Consider the following 21,639-nt stretch of genomic DNA (forward strand, 5'->3'; position numbering starts at 1 on the left):
ATATGACGTGACGTTTCAATGAAGAAATACTCTCCAGTTTTTATTTAACTGATGCCATTACAGTATCTACGCTAGCTAACCTATTTCGGAGTTGCCGTTGTTGTTTTGAACTAACAACCACCTCTCCCTGTCGCCACTCCATGCCGCCACACACACCTAAACCACGCCTGCAGCTGCCAGAAGCTCCTCACAGGACGCTGATTGGTCCAAACCACAGGTGGCCTGGTCACAAACGCAATACTTGAAGTCTGACAACGTGGAAATTTGTGTGATCTTGTGATCCCGCAATTCTCGCATGCTCTCTTGATATATGCCATGCAAGATCACCCCTTGGTAGCATAAAAAGATACAGTGTGGCAAGCGGCCACGCCCAAATTAATCTGACCAGGACAGACTGAAAAGGAAGGGCTGAAAAAACAACACTGCACCAACTTCTATGTCTGATTCCTCTACAAAAATGTATGCCATCAGAATAATTTGAAAGATTGTATAGCCACATACAATTCTACACAAAGGGGCATTACTGTTTGATTTGTGATCCTGTACAAACAGCTACAGACTATTGTTACAACATAGTATGACTCAAAGGACAGAAATTTACAGCAATTATTAACCATTTATTAACCTTATTTCTAGGTCAAACTTGTTGTTGTTTTATTGCTGTATTTTTGTCTTATTCACTTATGGATAAGCTAGGAATGGGGATTTGCCATCATCAGCTGTCAGCCATGCAGTTTTATAGGTTACCTAGCTGCTGGCGTAGGTGGATGAAGCTCTCTGGCTCGTCCCCTCTTTTTGTAGCTTTCGCTGGCTCTCCTGTGACCAGTTGGCCATGAGCTGGAAGGTGGGTGTCATGGCTACTCAGATAGATGCTGCACTCCAGACTAGATCTCCTCTCATAGTGGAAGGACACCACATTGCCATCCACGGTATCAGAGAGACCATAGAATTCAGGAACCTCCAGAGATTTGGGCCCCAGCTTTATGATGCTGCAATCAGGTTCCATAATGTCGACATGGAGAGAAAACACCTCCATGTATGTCTCCGTATCCGTGAATCTGGTTAAAAAAACATAAAAGGATCATATAAACATATGCACATGCCACACCAGCAAGAACAGGAAAAAAAGAGAATTGGCATGTTTCCCATTTGAAGGATGTCCAGATGTACCTGTACAGTCGAAGCTTGACAGTGTCCTTCTTTAACAATGGACAGCCGTTATGGACGTACTTTACCTCATCAGCCAGATAGTGGCAATCAAATACCTGCACATATAAAGGGAGAAATCTTAATTATCAAAAAGAATGAGTGATTTGGAACTAGTGTATGCAGAACTACCTGGACTTTGCTTAGCTAACTTAAAGCTATAGTGCGTAGTGTCTGTCGCCCCCATGAGGAATTCTAAGTAATGACAACAAAACTGTCGCCGCATCCGGACTTACAGCAGCTACAGATGACAGATCTTTTTTGCTCCTTTTTCAGAGCCCATAACTTATTAATTGCTGTCAGGGTGTAAAAAACATTTCAAACAACATATAAAAAAGATATTAGAAATGGTTACCAACGCTGCTTTTAAATGTAACAAGACTATGTAAATTTTGCTGAACATCATACAATAGCAGTAGCACAAGTAAGTTACTGTACACAGCAATATCTATGTACTCTAACTTAAGCTAACATTAGCCACCACAAGCCTGAGAATGCAGCAACTATAAACACCAGAGTGTATTGAAGGTTATAAGGTTGCATTGTATTGCTTTTTAATTGAACTTTTCCATTGTAAGAATGTCTTGCTTTAACACTTTAGCACACAGTGTGTTTATGATAGCAGTTTCCATTATTTTCAGACTGGAAGCCAAAATCAGATTTTTGGTTAATCCAGGTTAAAACTAGATGGCTTTTACATGTACGTTTTGGCATGAAGAAACCACATAACTTTATTTATTCATGATTTAAGACCAGCATTCAGATCAGATTTAAACTACACTCAAAGGTTATCTGTCAAGGAACTAATAAACACCAAATCAGAAACTAAAGTAACAACTCATTTTACAGGACTGTCATTTCCAAATACTTCCTAGTATTTTCCAATAACTTTGTATGTTATTTGGTACTAGAAAACAGAGACAGTCTTATATTAATACACACATTTTGAATTGCAATTAATTGATAACTCAGGTAGTCTTCAGAACACAGCAGGTCATCTAAAGAGAAAATGTGTAATTTCCAAGGGCAGAATAAAATTCAATAGCCTATATTTGAAGAATGAGGTTTCCAATAATAAATTAAAGGTGCTGCAGGTAGGATTGCGAAGATCTAGGACTTCAGTCCCTCCCCCCCATTTCCGCTAAAGTCCAAAACGGTCTCCTAAGCCCCTCCCCCCACAAGGGAGAATGAATGTGTGTGCATGAGCAGTGATTGACACGGAGTTAGACACCCCCCCTGGCCCTGATTGGTGCATCTGAACAGGGAGCGGTGGATTTTTCCAAATCCCACTCCAGGCTGTAGGTGGAGCCAGAGGAGCTGGATTTATTTTAAATGACCTGCTTCATGTAGTTCTACTGGAACATAGGGTCAGTTTCAGCAAATATGGCAGAAAGTTAGTTTAATAAGGCTTACCTACTGCACCTTTAATAATTAATTAATATTTACTTGGGTCACAATGGAGCTTTAATATATAGGACATTTCTATTGTCCTTATATTGAAAGTTAAATTACATAGTTCTTTCCAAGAAACTTACTAGGAAATTACAGACCTGTAAAATAAAGCTTTACTGGAACAATCAATTATTTAATATCTAAGGAGTATTTCCAATTGTTCTGAATCAAAGACAATTTGGCAGATGATGATACATGACTTAAGAAAAGACTACTAACCAGGCTCTAAACTCATACTAAAAGTTCCAACATACTAGACCTGTGAATCTCAATAAATTGTTTGTGACTAACTCTGATTCAGGTTTATATATATATATATATATATATATATATATATATATATATATATATATATATATATATATATATATATATATATATATACATGTATATATATACATACTAGTACAGTGCCCGTTCAAAATGTGCCTGTTTGGAACGGCCCGATTGCTTGGCCTCTGGTATTGCTGCTTAAAGCTTTCTCCAGAACCATGGTACCCCAAAATTACTTACAGAAGGACCCCCAAAGGTCAGTGTATCTTTTGGTCATTACATTTTCCTTTCATAAACAGGTATTAAAAAACACAAAACGAATGGTTGTTTGATTTTTGTTTTAAAATACAAAATTTGAAATTGAAATACAAGGCGTTTTTTCCTTTTCATGTTCAAAAGGGGATGAGAGAAATTTAAAATATGCTTTGATTTTCATTTTCTATTTCATAAAAATAAAATCACTAGAAAACAGAAATGAAAAAAGGCCTGGTTTTTTTTATATTCTGAGACCGGATGTTGTCATTTCCAAGGCAACAGCGCCAGTGTTGACTTTGGATTCCTACTCTGATGTGATTTTAGACATGGCAAAAAAAGGCCTGTCATGTACAGAAATAAATAAATAAATACATAGATATGGCTATGAAATACATCCTGAAATGAATGAATGAGGCAATACATATAAAGATATAAATTAGTCAATGTAGTACAATAGCCTTAATACATACGTTTTACATTTATTTATTTCAAGGGATTTTATTTTATATGTAAAGTTACACATTTATTTCCCTATTTGCACATCATATTTAAATTAAGTTTGTTATCTTACAGACTCAGACTAAAAGCAACTAGCTAGCCTCCCTGGCAGAGTGCATCAAACCATATCACTATCTGCCAAAGGAAATAAAACCTTAATACAGCCATGAATAAAACACGAGCTCAGCAGGTTCGTCTGATACCCAGCTAATGTTAGTTAGTGCGGGTCACACTAGCTTTGCACACGGACCAGAATCAGTCAGCACCGGGGACCCGGGTCACAACCTATGGTCACAACGGGCTGATGGCTAGCTGTTAGTTAGCTGCTACTTGAAGAAAACGGCAGCAGTTAATATTAGACCCAGCACCGGAGGTCTGACCCCCATGATCTGACCCAGAACCGCCCGTGACTCTCCGCCAGATCAGCAAACTCAACGGCAGAAACAGAAAGTTTGCTGGGATCAGACTTTGGCGCTGTAACAGTAACGTTAATGTAACAGTAACGTTACAGCTGTGAACTGAAAGTCTATTATTTCCTTAGCTGGTATCGACTCTTTTCGCTGCGACGTTGTCTCTCAGCGGGGGGAGATAGTAGGCCTACAAGCATTTTGTGAGAAAAAAAAGGAGTGAATCTCCCACAAATTGCAACAGAAAATCTGACAAATGTTTATTACTCATAAAAGTCTCCTCTATAACATATAAGTTCAAGTCCAAGTTGAAAAATACTGAAACACCATTATTTATGCAAATTGGCACATATTTAATTAGACAATGCATCAGTCTGTTTGTATAATTAAACATACACGTTGAGAATACTTGTAATACGAGGTTATTGTCTTAATGTTAATAATCAACTGGGAAAGTTTAATGGAGACGTCTGTTAATTCAAATAGTTTCCCTTTTCACCTGTAGTGTCTCTTTAACATAGGCTGCAATGAGAAACTGGTGTTACTGATTTCAGTATTTTTCAATACTTTCCACCACTTGGATTTCTTAGGACTTTTTATGTTATAGAGGAGACTTTTATGAGACTAGATCAGTTGAAAGAGTTTCTGTTGTAATTTGTGTGGGGTCATGTTGTATGATGCCGGTACTAAGAGATGGACAGTCGGAGGGAGGCAGGGAGAGGGAAATAAATAAATGTGACATTTTGAAATAAAAGTCCGCTCAAGCATCATCAGAGTAGGGTTCCAAAGCATAGACTGTAAAAATGAATATTAACAGTCTATGTTCCAAAGTCATTTTAGCCTGTGCTGAAAGCAACATGGTACACTGTTGCATTGGAAATGACAACATCCGGTCTCAGAATATGAAAAAACAGGTTTTCGAGTGATTTTATTTTTTGTTATATGAAATAGAAAATGAAAATCAAAGCATATTTTAAATTTCTCTCATCCCCTTTTGACCATGAAAAAGAAAAACGCCTTGTATTTCAATTTCAAATTCAAATTTTAAAACAAAAATCAAACAACCATTCGTTTTTTGTTTTAATACCTATTTATGAAATGAAAATTGAATGACCAAAAGATACACTGACCCCCAAAGCAACCCAACTACTGTATATACTACTGACTTATTGTGTACTACTTCAGAGGAAAACATTGTAAGCAAGAAAATGACTCATTCTGGACATTCAAGAGATGACTGGATCAGTCAACACAGTCATTAGAGAGGAGATGGCCTGTCAACCTGGAAAACAAAGGAAGAAGTATAGAGGGGTCCCTCCATCCTCTTTTCCCTAAAATACCTCTCTTTTCTCGACTAAAGGCCAGGCTGCTCCAGACATTGAAATATATCTCCAAGCCATGATGTTTAGGATGAAGGGCAGACAATGAAGGTCCTCAACAAAGCTTTCACACTTAGCCTTGATCTAACCTAAACCCAAGTGTACAGAAAGCCTAAAAAACCACAGGCTTTACACTTGAGAATCAAAGTCCTGGGACAACATTTTCTGTATGTCAGAAATGTTTATTTGCTTCAGTGACTTTGACAATTCAATTTATTTTTCAAAGACTGTATGTACTCTTTACCGATGCACTGGGGCATACAACTGTAGGACCTTGAGGGACAGTTACATTTGGTAGGAACATTATAGAACCTGCTAGAATTGTGAAATATAAATCATAAGCCTTACAGCCCAGCACTTAGTTCTTGTCATCATTACCACATGACAATGACTAATAATATATTATATGGTTTCCTACATGTTTGCTGTCAAAAAGTGATATGGAAGCGTCAATGCATGCCTTCAACTCGGTTTTACTACACGTGGTAATTTGCCGGGAACACACTGGGGTTTTCATTGTAAAAGTTTTTTCCATTACCTGGGGCATGAGTTTTCCCACTCGTTGAGTTATGGGCTCGTTTAACACCACCTCCACCTTGCATGCATCCTTCTGACGGGGAATATGGAACTGCAGGTCACTGTCCTGGAGGTAGGCTGACTGACCCCGTCTCACCTTTAAACCCTTATTGACTTTTATAAGGGAACAGTGTGATGAGCAGGTCAATCCCAGCAGAAGAACTGGAAACAAGGTCCAGGCCAGTGTTTGGCCCTGTGAACCCATCACTGTCAGTCACAAGCAAGCGTCAGTAGGTTCTTCAAGGGCTGGGTCCAAACCAAAGTTTTTAGGAACACACTTCAATAAGAGACTTGGGTAAACCAAGGTGTCTTTCTCTTCAGAAGAAGCTTCATTTTCTGGAGCTGTAAATAAATTAAACAAGTTTAAGTCTGTGGCATTTCTCATATAGAAAATGTCTATTTTACTACTCTCTATCACTAATTTCTGTAACATATATAACCTAGGTGGCCCGGGAGGAAGTGTAAAACACAACATTTAAAGAAACCAAATGAGAAAGTGTACAACTTTTGTATTTCATATAAGCACATAAAGCAGCGTTAATAGATTTTATTAGTCGTGCTATTGTGTTAGTGCAAGAAGGAGCGCTACCGCAGGTCCTTCATTCCAGCAGCAGTCAGACTCGTAAATGCATCATCATAATGTAGCACTGCTTGCTGTTTCTGCAATATGAGCCATCACTGGACAATATTCTGCACTATGCATATTTATTTACTTATCACTCTTTGTTACCTCCAACTGTGCAATATATCATATCTATTCATCTGCACCTTACTCCTCTGTATATCTGTGTATATACTGTCTGTTTATATAAGGGTGTTTACTGTGTAAATATGTCTGTTTTTATTACTATTATTATTATAACTGATTCTATTTTTCTTGTTCTTATACTTTATATATATATATATATATATATATATATATATATATATATATATATACTTTTTATATTTTTTTTCTCCTATGTCTACTTAATGAGTATTTGTGTTATTCTGATGTGTGTACATTCTTTTTCTTTTGAGCTGTTGTAACACAGGAATTTCTTCAGTGTGGGATTAATAAAGTCTATCTTATCTTATCTTAAAACAACTTAGAAAGCTCAAGCAGAACTTAGAAAAAGAAACAAATGTTAGTTTCTGTAGTGACAATTGAACATATACATGAATATAGACTGTGGATAGTAGATTTTGATAGTAAGTCTTTGTGATCCATCATTTTAATAAAGCTGCACAAATTGATTTTTTGACCACTTGACAGAAGCCCAAATAGCTGTAAATGTAACATTGATATAGCCTATCATCACCTTACAAAGACAATGGCTAACATGTTAGTAATCAGCCTATTAACTCATCCAGCAGACACAGAACAACATAAGCATTCGTTGTTTTTTTTGTGTCCACCTGATGAATCTACATGTAATATTATCTCTCCTTTTAGCTCTTGTTTGTTCTCCACCAACTAAGTAAAACAAAATCTGGTTATTTTGCTGCTAAATGCTCCACTGTGTTTATTAGCTGGTCTCTGTGTCTGCCTGCTCTTTGCTGCTGAGCAAGTAGTGGACAGCAGCTTTGTCTGTGGTTTGGTGCTGAGCAGGTAGTGTAGGGTGAGTTCATTACTGCAAACAGCTGCCTGCTGCTGTTGGAAACACAGTTTGTGGGCCTAAAACAATGATTAAAAAAAGGCTAAAGCTATATCAAGCTGTGGGGAACTGCAGAATTGGGTAATACTTTTCTGTGGGTTTGTCAAAATGAATATTAGTTACATTATACATAGCCATTTATTTTATATGTTATGTCAATTATTGTCATGTCATTATTGTTTTCTATTGGCCGCCCTGCTGAGGTGAGTGTGGCTTACCTGCATCACAGAGCTTACAAAGCAGAAGTAAAGCAGAATTAGAGAGACTCACACTGACTGACTGGGAAACAAGAGTGTAGTGAAAGAGGATGTGTTTGATTTGCCGTGACGTTTACCCATCAAGTTGTGTTCATGTTTTCAATGTGTACAAATGAACTGTCATCAGAGTGTCGAGGTTGATTGACACGGCACCAAGGACCGGGCTGGTCTGAAGAGAAGTGTGGAACAGTGCCGGCTACGACAAAGGTAGGCCTCTCATCTTTACCTTCTGTTAGTTACTGTAATTTCAAAAGCGCGACTAAAGCCAAACCCCATTAAATCTCCTAGACATAACAGTAGTAGTAAGTCTCCCCAGGGTTGTGGTTATGCCATGATATTAAAACATTAAATTATTTTAGACAGTGATTCTTGGATGGATGGATGGATGGAAAACGGCTAGCTCAAATCAACTTACATATTGCCTGACTTGATGACCGGTTTATCAAGTCAGGCCAAACTGCGCCCCTTTGATATAATCACAACACACCACGGCCTGCTGTGAGCTATTGCTTAAATGGAATAAACCAATCTGTGCTACTGTAGAATTAGTGAGCTTCAGGGTAGCTGTTTCCCCCTACTTCCAGTCTTTATGCTAAGCTAGGCTAGCATAAAGGCTACCCTAGGCTTTTTCAAAGGCTTTTTCAATAAATCACTTTCTTTTTTTGACCAATGTAATGTTTATTGCACAAGCAAAGCAGTAACTACATCACATTAGTAGTTTTGCATATGATATACATTTTTTTTGAATGCTTTGTTCTGTAAAGGCAATAACCCTCATCAATTCTCCATCAAAGTTTCATTTCTGTTGCAGCCAATGCCACAAGACACAATATAATTAAACAAAACTACTGTCTACAAGCAGAAGTGTAGCACCATCCTGCACCCATTTTTTCAACAATATTTATTAGCATACCTCCATATACAGGAATACACCAAAACTGTTGGTTGTTTTTGAACATAAATTATTTATCAACCAGCCTCAGGCATGTTCCACGTCTTTATTGGTAGACGCTGTGACTTCAGCTTGTCAGGAAAAATGTTCATTACGAACAACTGTTGGCCTTCCCCCAAGGCGAAACAGGCTCTCTCTAGTAATGACATGACGTTTGTCAATGACCTTTGACCTTTATATAGAGTTACCCCCAACATGGGCCTTTCCACTGCTGGAGGTACCATTATTAAAAGCCGTATTTCTCCTTTCTTTTCAGTGATCAATAAAGTTGCATTGTATCTCACCCGAGATCCCACTGAGGATTTGTGGTGTACCTGTTTTGTATTTGGAAACAGGCTTCAGATGTCATCCTGCCACATTCCTTTAACACTTGTCTAGGACACCTACCCCAGACCTCACACAGAATGCGTACTGAACAGAAAAGCACCTTATAATCAGCCTCTGCATTGGGGAACATGTTATAGCTTGTCCCCTTGAACAATGCCTGTGTTTAGAGGAGCTGGAAAGATCATATTCAAGGAGCTGAGTGCAAAAACAGGATTTCCAATGGTCACAGAACCCCATTCACATGCAGCAAACAGTTGCCTATTAACACATCAAGCAGACACAGAGTAACATTAGCATTCATTTGAGTGGTGTTTGTGTCCAACTGATGAATGTAAGTTTAATATTCTCCCTCCTTTTAGCTCTGGTTTGGTCTCCACCAACTCCTGAGAAAAATATCTGTCTCTTTAGCTGCTAAATACTTCACTATGTTCATCAGCTGGTCTCTGTGTCTGTCTGCTGTTTGCTGCTGAGCAAGTAGCTCAGAGCTTATCAGAGCTTTATAAATACAAACAGCTGCTGCTGCTGCTGCTGCTGCTGCTGCTGCTGCTGCTGGGAACCAGGTTGATGAGAGCGGTGGACCAAAAGTGGATTGAAAGACCAAAACATTAGCATCAGCTACAGTTGTCAAAACATGTACTTTTTAACAGAAGTCATTCATGGTATTGCCAAAAGTATGTGGACAGTGGTCTCTTGGCCTGTTTTTCATAGTTTGGTCCAATAGTTTTTCAATTAAGGGTCATCTTATACAGTATAGACCCAATCATGTTTGTTAACAATAACTTCTGGGTCAAAAACTCCTGTGTCCCATGCATACAATTTAATGGCACTTACGGGGGTGAGGAACAACTGGATATACTCTCATCTCCTTCATCTAAAATGCAAGTTTGATGCTTTCATATATCAACACTTTCACTTTCACTTCCTGTTGGGCCACAGACTAAAGAAAATGGCACCACCCAAACTAGCAGTCAGTCTGACCGGCGCTGACATGTTGCTGTTCGAAATGTTAGATTTGGTTTATCAAAGATGCTAGCAAAGCAACACAGACAGAAAAAAACCTCAGCAAAGACAACACTCGCACACATGCACACTTCAGACCGCCGTATATATCTTTTAACCTTACAGGTACGGCTGAAAATGATAACAGAAATAAACAAGTTTGCTGATGTCACATTTCCCCGCAATTTTAATCAACATGCATTTGTCTACCTGTAAGTTATTTTTGTGTTCCGTCTATCCGATCCGTCTTTCCGATCCATCTTTTAGTTTAGACAATAGTGTTCTTTCAAATTTCAACACAGTTTTGGTTTGGTCCTTTCCTGTTTATACATGATAATACCACCATGCACAAAACCAGCTCCATAAAGACATGATTTTTTTTATGGTGTGAAAGAACTTGACTGGCCTGCAAAGAGCCCTGATCTCAACCCCATCCAACAGCTTTGGGATGAACTGAACACCGACTGAAAGCCAGACCTGACCATCCAACATCAGCGTTAGAACTCACATCTTTTGAGAGTGAGATGTTCAACTATGCAGCCATAGCATAAGTGCCCTAAACCTGCATTTTATCTAATTTCCAGCACGGGAGACTCCACTGGCTCCAAAAAGAAGTCTATTTTTATAGAAATCTATGAAAAAAATGACCCTACTTCTCAACTGATTTATTAGCTCTGTAAATATTTTCATAATGAGTTTATGGCCACAATCGCTAGTTTTAAGTCTTCTTCAATAGACGATAAAGCAGGGGATGCTTTAGGGCGTGGTTATACGCCGTCCTGTTATTGACAGGACAGAGGTTTAGTAATACTAAGCATGGCACTGTGTACATTAAAATAGACCTGAACTTATTTTGGGGTATTTTCTGGGTTTTTGTCTAAACTCTCACTCTCTTTCACGTCATCGTTATTTCAAACATTTTTTCGCCTAAAAATGTCTTGTTCAGTGTTATGCCAACATAACTAGCTACCTCTAGCGTTAGCTAGTAAATTAAGGGAAAGTTTGCAGATTTTCTGCCATACATGCATATGAATGGCACCAGTCCCAGGAGGTCGCATCCGAAGAGTTGAAAATCAGCAACTTTCCTTCTTTAACATTTAGCTTAGCACAGTGCCATTGCAACCATAAACAACACTGGCTTGGGCGTTTCATCCTCCCCAGCATAGGCGCCATAGGCGCCGATACCATGGTTGCTCCGGGGCTCGAGCACCCACGGAGACTACCGAGCACCCACTGAGCACCCACGTATGCCAGACGGCTACATACATTTTAAAAATAAACATTGCAGTTGGTGCTAAGTGGAGCATCTGTCATAGTGTGATTGGTCGCTGTCAGTCCCCTGCTCCATATCCTATCCACCAATCACAGCATCTCTCGGATGAAAACGCCTCTTTAGTGACCCCGCTCCATCCCCACTATACAGTGTGTATGAGCGTTCGATAGCATAGTGGCGGTCCGCCACGGTATCAGAAATAGGGCAGACGCACAACAGGGTTTCCGCTATGTACACCTCCCACCACCGCTCCTTCAGCCGTTTTTTGAAAAGTCATAAACTCATAGCGCCGTCTGCTCTACTGAACTCAAGCAAACTGTCATCCACTCTCTCTCCCCTTTAGGGTGAGCAACTGGACGAGTGACAGGACGTCATCACTCGCGAAGTTATGGCAACCAAATAAACAACAGGGCGAGTACTACTTGACTCAATAAGTGATAAACAGCGACGAAAGCCGCGACATGAAACCCGCACTCACGCCCGTGAAATATGACAGCTACAGTTCATTGGAAAATAGCATTGTGGACACTGAAGTTGATGAATTTACTGTTTATCAGACCCCAGATGAGACAAGAAGCTAATGTTAGCCACGCTGCTGTGATGGCCCCTCTGCCTCTGAGTCGCCGCTGCAGGAGACTGTGTGTATTCCTCTGACACGCTGTAGTAACGTTACTGATTTAAAACCGTTTTCCAGGTTAGTGGGGGTGCATACCGCTCAAAACCAACATGAAAAACGTAGCTAGTAATGTTCACTCAGCGTTTTGTTTTGTTGTTAAACTGTGTGTAAAATGAGCGGTGACGTTAAATTACCCTGCGGTACCGTCTATTTTCTGGATGGTTTCAAGGTAACGGTCGGTAGATTACATTAGCAGATAAGCCCATACCGTCCAACACCACCCCCCCTCCTCCCGCCACCGCTGAAGAAAATTCTAGAGGAAACACTGGAAATGCAAACATTTTTGGACTACTTTTTTTTTACACGGCGTGCGCCCGTGAGCACCCATGGAGGAAAACATAAATCGGTGCCTATGCTCCCCAGCTCCACCCTCTCGCCAAAAGTCGTCACAACTTGTTGCAAAAAACACCAGTATCGCCAAAATGTATCCTTCAAAACGTCAGTCCTCAAACCAATGGGTGACATCGCGGCTGCTATAGCCACTATTCTTACAGTCTATGGTTCAGATGCCAAAATAGTTTTGGCCGTAGACCATGTTTTCATGAATGTCACAATGAAAGATTTTAAAGACAGTCAGTCAGATGAAAGAAACAAGGAGTATCTTGTCCTTACCAGTCTACATGACCACATAATGCTACATGTAGCTTTGTGAGTAATGAGATGTAGAGCAAACCAAAGTCCAACTGCATGCCAGAGCTGAGTGTTAATCATGTTTTAGCAGATAACACCCTGTCCAGCACTGTGTCACTCTAAATGACTGCATCTCACTGATATGAACTGTCAGTGTTGTCTGTCCTGTTAAATATTCAAATGGCTCGCTGACTGATCAGTGGGGAGGCTGCAGACGGGAGGTGGGAGTGCTGGGAAAGGTCCTAATGTTAAGCTGCCTGGAGCACTCTGAGGATCCTGTCCCTGTTTGCAATTGATCCTTTTCCTGTTTTGGCAGAGCTTCATGTTACAGTTGCTATAGAACATAATGTCAACAAGACATTAATGTCAACAAGCCCTGCTATTTCCTGACATGTAAATGGACTGTATTTATGTATATAGCGCTTTTCTAGTCTTAACGACTACTTAAAGCACTTTTACATAGTGCAGGAACCCTTCACACACATTCACATACCAATTGGTTCAGTTTCTTTCCCAAGGACACGACTAAGGACTGCAGGGCCAGGGATCCATCCACTAACCTTCAGGCGATGGCAGGCGACCGCTCTACCACCTGAGCCACAGCCGCTCCTAACATGTTGGGTACTGTGGATTTTAGTCTGACTAGTCCACACAGCATTCCGGGATAGGAGAAAAACTTGCCCTGGTTTATTGGCATTTCTTTATATCAATCACATAGTCTTGGGCGGCGCTAAGCGCCGGACGCAATAACAAAATAGCCTCAGGAAGTAACTTGTTCTGTTTGAACATGTGCTCTTTCAAAAGTAGTTTTAGTCGTGCAGGAGAAAAGCTAGATAGTCTAGCAAAACAGATAGTCTAGCTACAGATAGCAAAACAGATAGTCTAGCTAGCTGTCTGGATTTACCCTGCAGAGATCGGAGGAGCAGTTAACCATAGTCCTCATGAATCCACCAGAGGTTAGAACGCCAACACAAAGAAAGCAGGAGTTGAGGGACATCCGGTGGCACAAACGCAATCCCCTAATTGAATCGCCGTCGATTTAGGCTAGACTATGTGGATTTAGATCCTAGCCAGGCGGGCAAAGACCACAAACTTCCCTTTGAATTCACCTCACATGTTCTTTCCTGACATGTCATCCAGGAGGAGGATCAGTATCTGCCGAGTGTCAGAGCCAGCAGGAATAATGACAAACTACATTTACATTCCCATAAGCTTGTGGTAGTACAAAATCAACTCCCTAATCCAAACCTAAACAAAACATCAGTGTTGGATGGTATGGCACCACTCTCCAGCTCATTCACACTCTCTTAAAGGGGCACTCTGTCAGGGTTTTGGTATTTTGTTCTGTCTTATTATTGTAGTCTTGTTTTTTCTGTTATGTTCTGTTTCCTGTTTTATTTTGTAGTCTGTCTTGTCTCCCTTGTCTTGTCTAGTTTACTTCCTGTCTTTGTTTGTTTCCCGCCTTTTTTGATTGTTCCACCTGTTGTGTCACCTGTCCCTCATTAGTCCTCGTTGCCGGTGTATTTAGTCCCTGTTCTGTCTTTGTCTCTTGTCAGATCATTTCATTCTGTTTCCCGTTCATTCTGTTTGCCTGGTATTCTGTTTCCGTGTTTCCTGTTGGATGGTTCTCTGTGCTGTTGTGGATTCTGTTTTTCATTTGTTCCTGCCTGGATACCTGCCTGAGGACACTTTGTGTAAGACTCTTTTTGTTTAAATAAATTACCTCTAACTGCATTTGGGTCGAAGCCTAGTCTTTCCTGACTAAACCTGACAAACTCCACAGTCATTTTACACCTCATAAGGAGTAGCCTACTACTCACGCTGTTAAAACATTGCATAACGTTGTCCATGGCCCTGCAGGAGCCTTCCTAAGTCTGGTCACACCAGCATTTGAGAAAGTGAAACTTCAGAGCCAAATAAATTCATTTCAGTGGAATTCCAATGGTTATTGGATTGGTTCACTGAGACTAAGTAAATCCATGTAAATATTTTGTGTCAAGTTCAATACACACACTTACACTTTTGACCAAAAACAAGTTCTACAGTTCTAACCTTAATGGGAAGAGCTGAGAGGTTAGAAACAGTGTGCTAAATACAAAAAAAAAAAATTGTAAGAGAATAAATGTGCGTAGTCTTGTTTTAATTCCTAATGATGTCATAAGGAATTAAGGGAATTACTGGAATTGTTGGGTTTTTGTAAATTATAGAGTGGTCTAGACCTACTCTCTAAAGTGTCTTGGGAATAACTCTTATGATTTAATACTATAAATAAAATTGAATAGAATAAGGGTTATCTTGACTTGGGTTTTGAAACTACAGAGTATTAACAAAAAGCCATTGCATTACAACCTGGGATGTAAAGTTTTAAATATGGGGGTATTTACCAGACAGGGAAGGTCTATCCAAAAAATGCTAAGTTGCATTAAGTAGGATCCAGTTAACCTATTTATCAGGGAATAAAAGTCAGGATTCTTCAGCCTCTGCTGCTTAGGTTTTGGCCATTCTATTTAATATCTGTATCTTGTGAGTTCACTTATATAAAAGTGTAATATAAAAAAAATGCTAAAGTACCTCTTTCATTGTTTGTTACAAACTGGGGGGACCAATAAGACATGTATATGAAAAACAAACATTTCAAGCATTTCTTTCTTCTTCGAATTGAAAACATACTACATACATACATGAATCATGTGTTATAGCTGACTTTTCACCAGCCAGGGAAAACAAAACATGCTTTCTGTCTAAAAGCATTAAAAGATAATCATAGTTCATGAAGGTCAAATATCCCATGTAAGTAACCATTCCATAACCCGGCAGAATATCATCCTGCCTTTCCCAAAACAAACTAGTGATGAACACAAAACACACAGCTATGTGATGTGTCATGTAACAAGTGGCTTTAAACCACAGCTGGGAATGTCTGTTACATCCATTCACAGCTTGTTGTTCTTCTAATCTTAATAATGACAGGGTCCTTGGCAGCCACAAATTTTCAGAGAAAGACAAGACATCAGGGGAAGAAGAAGGCAATCTGCTGAAAACATGAGGGGATAACATTTGGCTGCTGTCCAGCATAGTCCAGAGGGTGCAAAAGAAAGCCTTAAAAAGCTCCAAAATACTCCCTAACTGCCAGAAACAAGAACGGAGTATGTGATAAATAGGTGAAAGTGCACTTTTAAGCACTGGTGTATCATTGCTGTACCATTACAGAAAGAAGAGCATGTATGTGCAGTTTTAAAGTAATCTCCCCTATAAATACACCATCACTGATGATGATTGAAAACCAGATTTTGTTAAAGGTATATCTGGCTATGTTTATTAAATATTTAGACTACAGGAGATTACCAAGACAATGAGAGGCAGATGTATCATCAGAATCAAAATTATAGTTTGGACGGAGACAGAGGGAAGAGAAACACAGACAAATCAAAGTCGTTAAGAAGAAAATGACCAGATATAAAAGGAGCGAGAAGACAAAGACATCCAAGCAAACATCTCATTATGTTCCTGAACAACAAAAGTCCCCAGCAGAGATCTCCACATACATTTAGGCATGTCCTTACCTGATCTGCTAACATCTGGCGCTTTTCTTCTTCCCTACCTGTCTGCTCTCCTCTGCTTTCAACTGCAACTCCCTCATTGACAGAATTCTGTTCACTCCTCAGTGACAAACTCCACCCACAAGAGTGAGATGAGTGGGACGGAGGGAGGGACAGAGGACGCCTTCCTCCTCTTGCTGCTGCTTCTGCTGTTGCTGTGGGATCAGTAATCGGAGCAGAAAAACCAAAGACAAACAGCGGACTCTGAGATCAAAGTCTTGTCCAAAGTACCCGGTGGTTTAAGGAGCAGCTTTGTCATTATTGAACAGAAAGAGGCAAAGATAAAAGGCATAACAGTGCACTAATGTAAGGAAAACACCAAAGGAGAGAAAAGGGACCTCATGTAGGCTACTCTATAAAAGGATATCCTGTAAAGCCACAGATAGTGGCTTAAGTCTGAGGGGAAAAAGTAGAGTAGGACCAGAAAACGAAAAAAGACAAAGATTTTGTGAAATCAAATCCAAATCATTGTCTTCAACTTTTACAAAAACAGTAGTTACTCATATTTGATTTTCCTTTTATGTTCTGGAACTTTTTAAAGCTGCACTCATCAATATTCTTATCAAATGATTATACTGTTCTGTCAAAAGACAAACCTAGAGAGAATTATCAACTCTGCAAGTCCTCTCAGCTCTATGGAGCCTTTTAGCTTCTTTTTCATTCATTTTGCACTTGAAATACAGAAACAGATACCCTTTCTCATATCATGACTTTTTATCCCATAATGTGACTATTCTATTACTTTACCCTCAAGATGTTACAACTTTAACTATTTTCAAATATTATGACTTGTTCTGAAAGTATTACTAATTATCTTTGGAAAAATTACTACTATGTTCTTGTAATATTACGTTTCTGCCTGTCAAGTTACAACAGTATTCTCAAAATATCAAGACATCTCAAAATATTACGAAATTTTCCTTGTAGTGGCCTTGTGTTGGAAATTAGTATTTAATAGAACTTGGTGCATCTCTTTGAATGATCGAAGATGAAGAAAACATATGTAAAACCATGTGAACATGTATGACACATGAAACTGAGATTGAATTGTTAACCGTTAACTTATGCAATCGTTCAGACACTTCTGAAAATAACTAACCTGGATCCATCCACTCCCGAAAATTATAGGGCTATATTTAAAATGCCTTTAATTTTGATTGTGGCCAAACAGCTACTTGCTGTGGGGACTGCACACAACATTTTAGATAAATTCCAATCTGGTTTCCGTCAGAAGCATTCCACTGAAACAGCTCTTATCAAAGTGTCTATATCATGATGTCTGGATCTAAGCGCAGCTTTTGATACTGTGGATCACAGCATTCTGATTAAAAGGCTTAGGCAGTGGGTGGGTGTCTCTATGAGCTCCCTGGACGGGTTCTCCTCCCTATCTCTTGGATAGGAGTTTTTCTGTGAAACTTGCCCTTTCCTGTGGTGTCACTCAGGGTTCTGTGTTGGGTCCTATTTTTATTTGCATTGTATATGCTAACCCCAGAATGCTGCTGCATGGCTGTTGACCAGTTCCAGCAGGACGACTCCCATCACTCCCTTTTTATCCTTGTTACATTGGCTTACTATCGAGTTCAAAATTCATTTTAAGATTCTTCTTTTGACATATCGACCCTAGCATAGAGTCTGCTCCATCCTTGTATCACCAATGGGTGATCACTTCTGACCAGGTCATCTGACCAGGGCTTACTGGTTGTCCCTTGCACTCGACTAAAGACAAAAGATGACTGTGCCTTTGAAGTGGTGGCTCCGACACTGTGGAACACCCTTTCTGTTGTCATACGTTGTGTGGTCTCTGTTGACACTTTTAAAAAGCAGCTGAACACATATTTAGCCTTTGTCTCATGTTGGCAATTTTTTTTAACTTTATGTTTTACTTTGCTGTTTTTTTGTTTCTATTTTTATTTAATTCTGTTTTGCTTGTTCTTTTTACTGTTTTGGGGGGTTTATTTTAAACAATTTTACTATTGTGAAGCACTTTGTGACTTTGTTCTAAAGTTGCTATATTAAATAAACATATTATTCGTATTATTGATGTTCATGTCTAACGTTTTCTTCAAGTCAAAGTGGAGTCTTTCCAGTCAGTGCATCAGCCCGGTGGCTGCTTGTTGTGGTCAGTGCAGTCCATGGTAGAGTGTTTGAAAAGAGAGTAACATTCCTCAGCTTCAGAATGGGACTGCTTCACTAAGTCCTGACAGCCCCTGTGGTTCCTGCATACCCATTAGTGCACAGACTCTTACAGTAGTCTGCCAGGTGAACATTTCAGCAGCAATTTGACAGTATAAGAAGTGCAAATACAAGATCATATCAGAGCGCTTGGACATCATTTAAACTCAGAATGTTCCGAGGAGTCTGTTTGGGATTTTTTGATATAGCGCTGGTCTTCCTCCTGCTGTGCTCAGTCACAGGCTTGCAGCTGATGGATCACCGCAGAGATGCAGAGGATGACCAGGAGCGCAACAAAGCCATTTTGGAAATGCTTCATATCAATAAAGTGTCTGCGAGCCATCAGGCTAAGCCACATCCATACATGACAGGGATCTATCAGCGTTTGGACTCACTGGAGGCCCAAGACTTTGGGAGTTCAGATGGAATGCTGGTGCAGAGTTTTCGTAGTGTTGTTGGTAAGGATTTGAAATGAATTGCCATCTTGTTTTAAATGTGTTAATTTTGCTACGTTCTTTAAAAAATTACAACTACTTTACATAATTATTTTGAAATCTAAAATTACGTTTTACTTATCCTGTTTAATTGCTTCACAAGAATAAAAGAACAACTATGTAGTTAGCCTTAGCAGTGGTCCACTGATGATGTCTTTGCGTTAGAGGTTTTCCATTAGCAAAACACCTGCTCTGACTCACTGTTTGGGTTTTGGCCAGATGTGCAACATGCTTGAATCCTAAAAAGACAGGGTACTGTATAAAATATTGGCCAGTTGGGGACAGCAAAACAAAGTGTTAACATAATATTGACATGTTATCAACATGAAGCTAAAAAGGTGTACAGTGGGTTTATCAGAGCTTTTTCACTGAAATCAGCTGCATGCTTCTGCTGGGACTTAAAGAGACAGACGCTCAGACAGAGGGTGAATACAGGTGCAGCAGCCACAGGCTGTAGGAGAAAATAAAGTTTGTTTTGAACATTAATGCATGTAAACATGCTCGAGTAGAAAAACAAAATATGTTTTGAAAATGAGTATAATAGGTCTCCTTTAAAACAGCTGCCGATTCTCATACCAAACAAAAATGAGTGGAGACCTGAGAGAACAATTTGAAAATCAAATAGTTTTAGTTCATTATCAGCAGAAGTATCCATGATTAAGAAGGTTATACCTGACTTCCACCAACATATTTACTGTGTCACAAAGGGGAAGAAACACTCTGGAGCACTACACCATTCAACACGGCTATAGAGCGAATCGCTTCCTGCGTGCAAGAAGAGCAATAATGTGGCCATCTTGTTAAAGGTCAAAATAAGTAAACACACTATGGCGCATGCCCGCAGTGACATATGGGGTCAGGAAATGGTCAAGCCAATCAGAGGTCGCCCTACAGTCTGCACTACAAGACGCAGTCTGGAGCACGTACCAGGACGCCACCGTCACTGATGACATCAATGGATTATCGAGTCTGTGCTGATTTAATTTGCAAAACAACAGAAGCAACTGTACCCAAAACTATCACTACTATTACACTACTATGCCATTTACAAATGCACTGCAGCCTACAAATTAGGATGGAAGTCTGGAACATGGACAATTATAAAGCAGCAGCCTACAATGTGAGAAGAGCAGTAAAGGAGGCAAAAAGGGACTACAGGAAGAAAGTGGAACTACAATTCTAGGAGGGCAACCACAGAAGCATGACACATTACAAGCCCATCCCCTCCTCCTTTCTTCAAGTCCTAATGCAAAGAACTTTTATGCTCGCTTCGAGGCCATGGGCAGCCGACAAGCAGAAACAGCTGAAGCAGAGGTTAATGGATGGGTGGGTGCACCTCTCACACCCATCTCCCTTCTGAGCATGACGTCAGTAGGCCTTTTAAGCATGTGAACACGGGGAAAGTAGCAGGGCCAGAAGGTATCAGTGTGTGCTGACCAACTAGTACTGGTATTCACAATAATACTCACTACATACTGACTCAGTGGTGAGAAAGGCAAGGCAGAGACTGTTTCACCTCAGATGCGTGAGGAAATCCCAGCGATCCCCTTAAGTACTGAGGAATTTCTAATCCTGCATCAATGAGAGTATTCTGGCAGGGAACATCACTGGAAACAGCAGCAAACAGGACCGCAGGGCCCTGCAGACAGTGGCTCGTTCTGAACAAACACATAGCTGTGCCCTACCCTGCCAAAAGGATTGATTACATATTAATAGTTTTATAGTTAAGGAGCAAAAGCACACACAACACATTGTACTGCATTCTTAACTTTCCTTTTCTTTTTATTCTTCGGATGACCCAGGTCCTCCAGGATGGATCTGGTTCAATGTCAGCGGCCTGAACCCCTCCATGCTGGGTGCAGAGCTGGTTCTGTTCAGGAAAACCCTGCACCCCCGTCCCATCAGTGTGACTGTCACCCTGCACAGTGTCACAGCTTCACAGGGAGCTCTGAAGGAAAGGCCTGCCCTCGAGGAGAGACTGCTGACCCTGGACCAGCGCCCCTCATCTGGATATGATGTGTTTGATGTGTCAGCTGTTCTGCCTGTGAAGCCTCTGGAGGTGGTGGGCTTTCAGCTGCGTTATACAGACGAGAGTGGAAGTCTGGTCCTTCATGAAGCCCTAACACAGACTCTTTACTGTCTGAACAGAGGCTCCCTGAGTGAACCCTTACTGGTGCTTTACCAGTCACATCCTCTCCACATCTAGCTCTGTGACAATATGTGATCTCTGACTGATATGGTGGATATTATGCAGAATGTTTCAGCATTTTTTTTTCTTTTCAAGTAACAGTAACAGTGATACATTATTATTATTATTATTATGATCATTATTTTGAGGAAAAGAACTTAACTGAATCAGAACTTTATTTTAGTTACCATCTTTTATTTTGAAGGTTTCCATCGGAAGTGTTGTGTCTGACTTGATTACAATGTCAGTTTGTCAATCATGGGAGCTCATCGCCCTCCAGTGGAAACAGTGAGTAACTGTAACACAGCATTAAACTTATGTCACAACCTTTTTTTCTTGTAATATTATGCCTTGTTTTTCTTATCTATCAGCAAATAAAGCTGATATTG

General features: G+C 40.0%; 2 protein-coding genes across 6 annotated transcripts in view; one reads left to right on the top strand and one right to left on the bottom strand.

The window, feature by feature from the left end:
* The window catches only part of frem1a (Fras1 related extracellular matrix 1a), a 52,370-nt gene extending 35,902 nt beyond the window's left edge, over window positions 1-16,468 (bottom strand). For 4 of the 5 annotated variants that reach the window (XM_031314671.2, XM_035994269.1, XM_035994270.1 and 1 more), the window contains exons 1-4: window positions 16,361-16,467; window positions 6,009-6,388; window positions 1,171-1,265; window positions 748-1,058 (exon numbers count right to left, since the gene is read on the bottom strand). In XM_031314671.2, coding sequence (XP_031170531.2) covers window positions 748-1,058; window positions 1,171-1,265; window positions 6,009-6,251 — 649 coding nt within the window. In that variant the 5' untranslated portion in view covers window positions 6,252-6,388; window positions 16,361-16,467. Of the gene's footprint in view, window positions 1-747; window positions 1,059-1,170; window positions 1,266-6,008; window positions 6,389-16,360 lie in introns of all 5 variants that reach the window. The other variant, XM_035994271.1, reaches the window with a different exon arrangement.
* A 2,158-nt stretch (window positions 16,469-18,626) lies between these two features.
* Window positions 18,627-21,321, top strand: LOC116060909. The gene is made up of 2 exons (XM_035994275.1): window positions 18,627-19,026; window positions 20,865-21,321. The coding sequence occupies exons 1-2, from the start codon at window positions 18,741-18,743 to the stop codon at window positions 21,266-21,268; spliced, it is 690 nt and encodes a 229-aa protein (XP_035850168.1). The 5' UTR covers window positions 18,627-18,740; the 3' UTR covers window positions 21,269-21,321.
* The last annotated feature ends 318 nt before the right edge of the window (window positions 21,322-21,639 follow it).

This window comes from Sander lucioperca, chromosome 17 (assembly GCF_008315115.2).
Source record: "Sander lucioperca isolate FBNREF2018 chromosome 17, SLUC_FBN_1.2, whole genome shotgun sequence".
NCBI lineage: Eukaryota > Metazoa > Chordata > Actinopteri > Perciformes > Percidae > Sander > Sander lucioperca.

What these genes read in the sequence shown, in the direction of transcription:
- LOC116060909 (XM_035994275.1), top strand. Translation starts at nt 18,741, where the DNA reads ATGTTCCGAGGAGTCTGTTTGGGATTTTTTGATATAGCGCTGGTCTTC. An exon ending in GAGTTTTCGTAGTGTTGTTG is followed by an intron (nt 19,027 to 20,864) that starts GTAAGGATTTGA and finishes CGGATGACCCAG; the next exon opens with GTCCTCCAGGATGGATCTGG.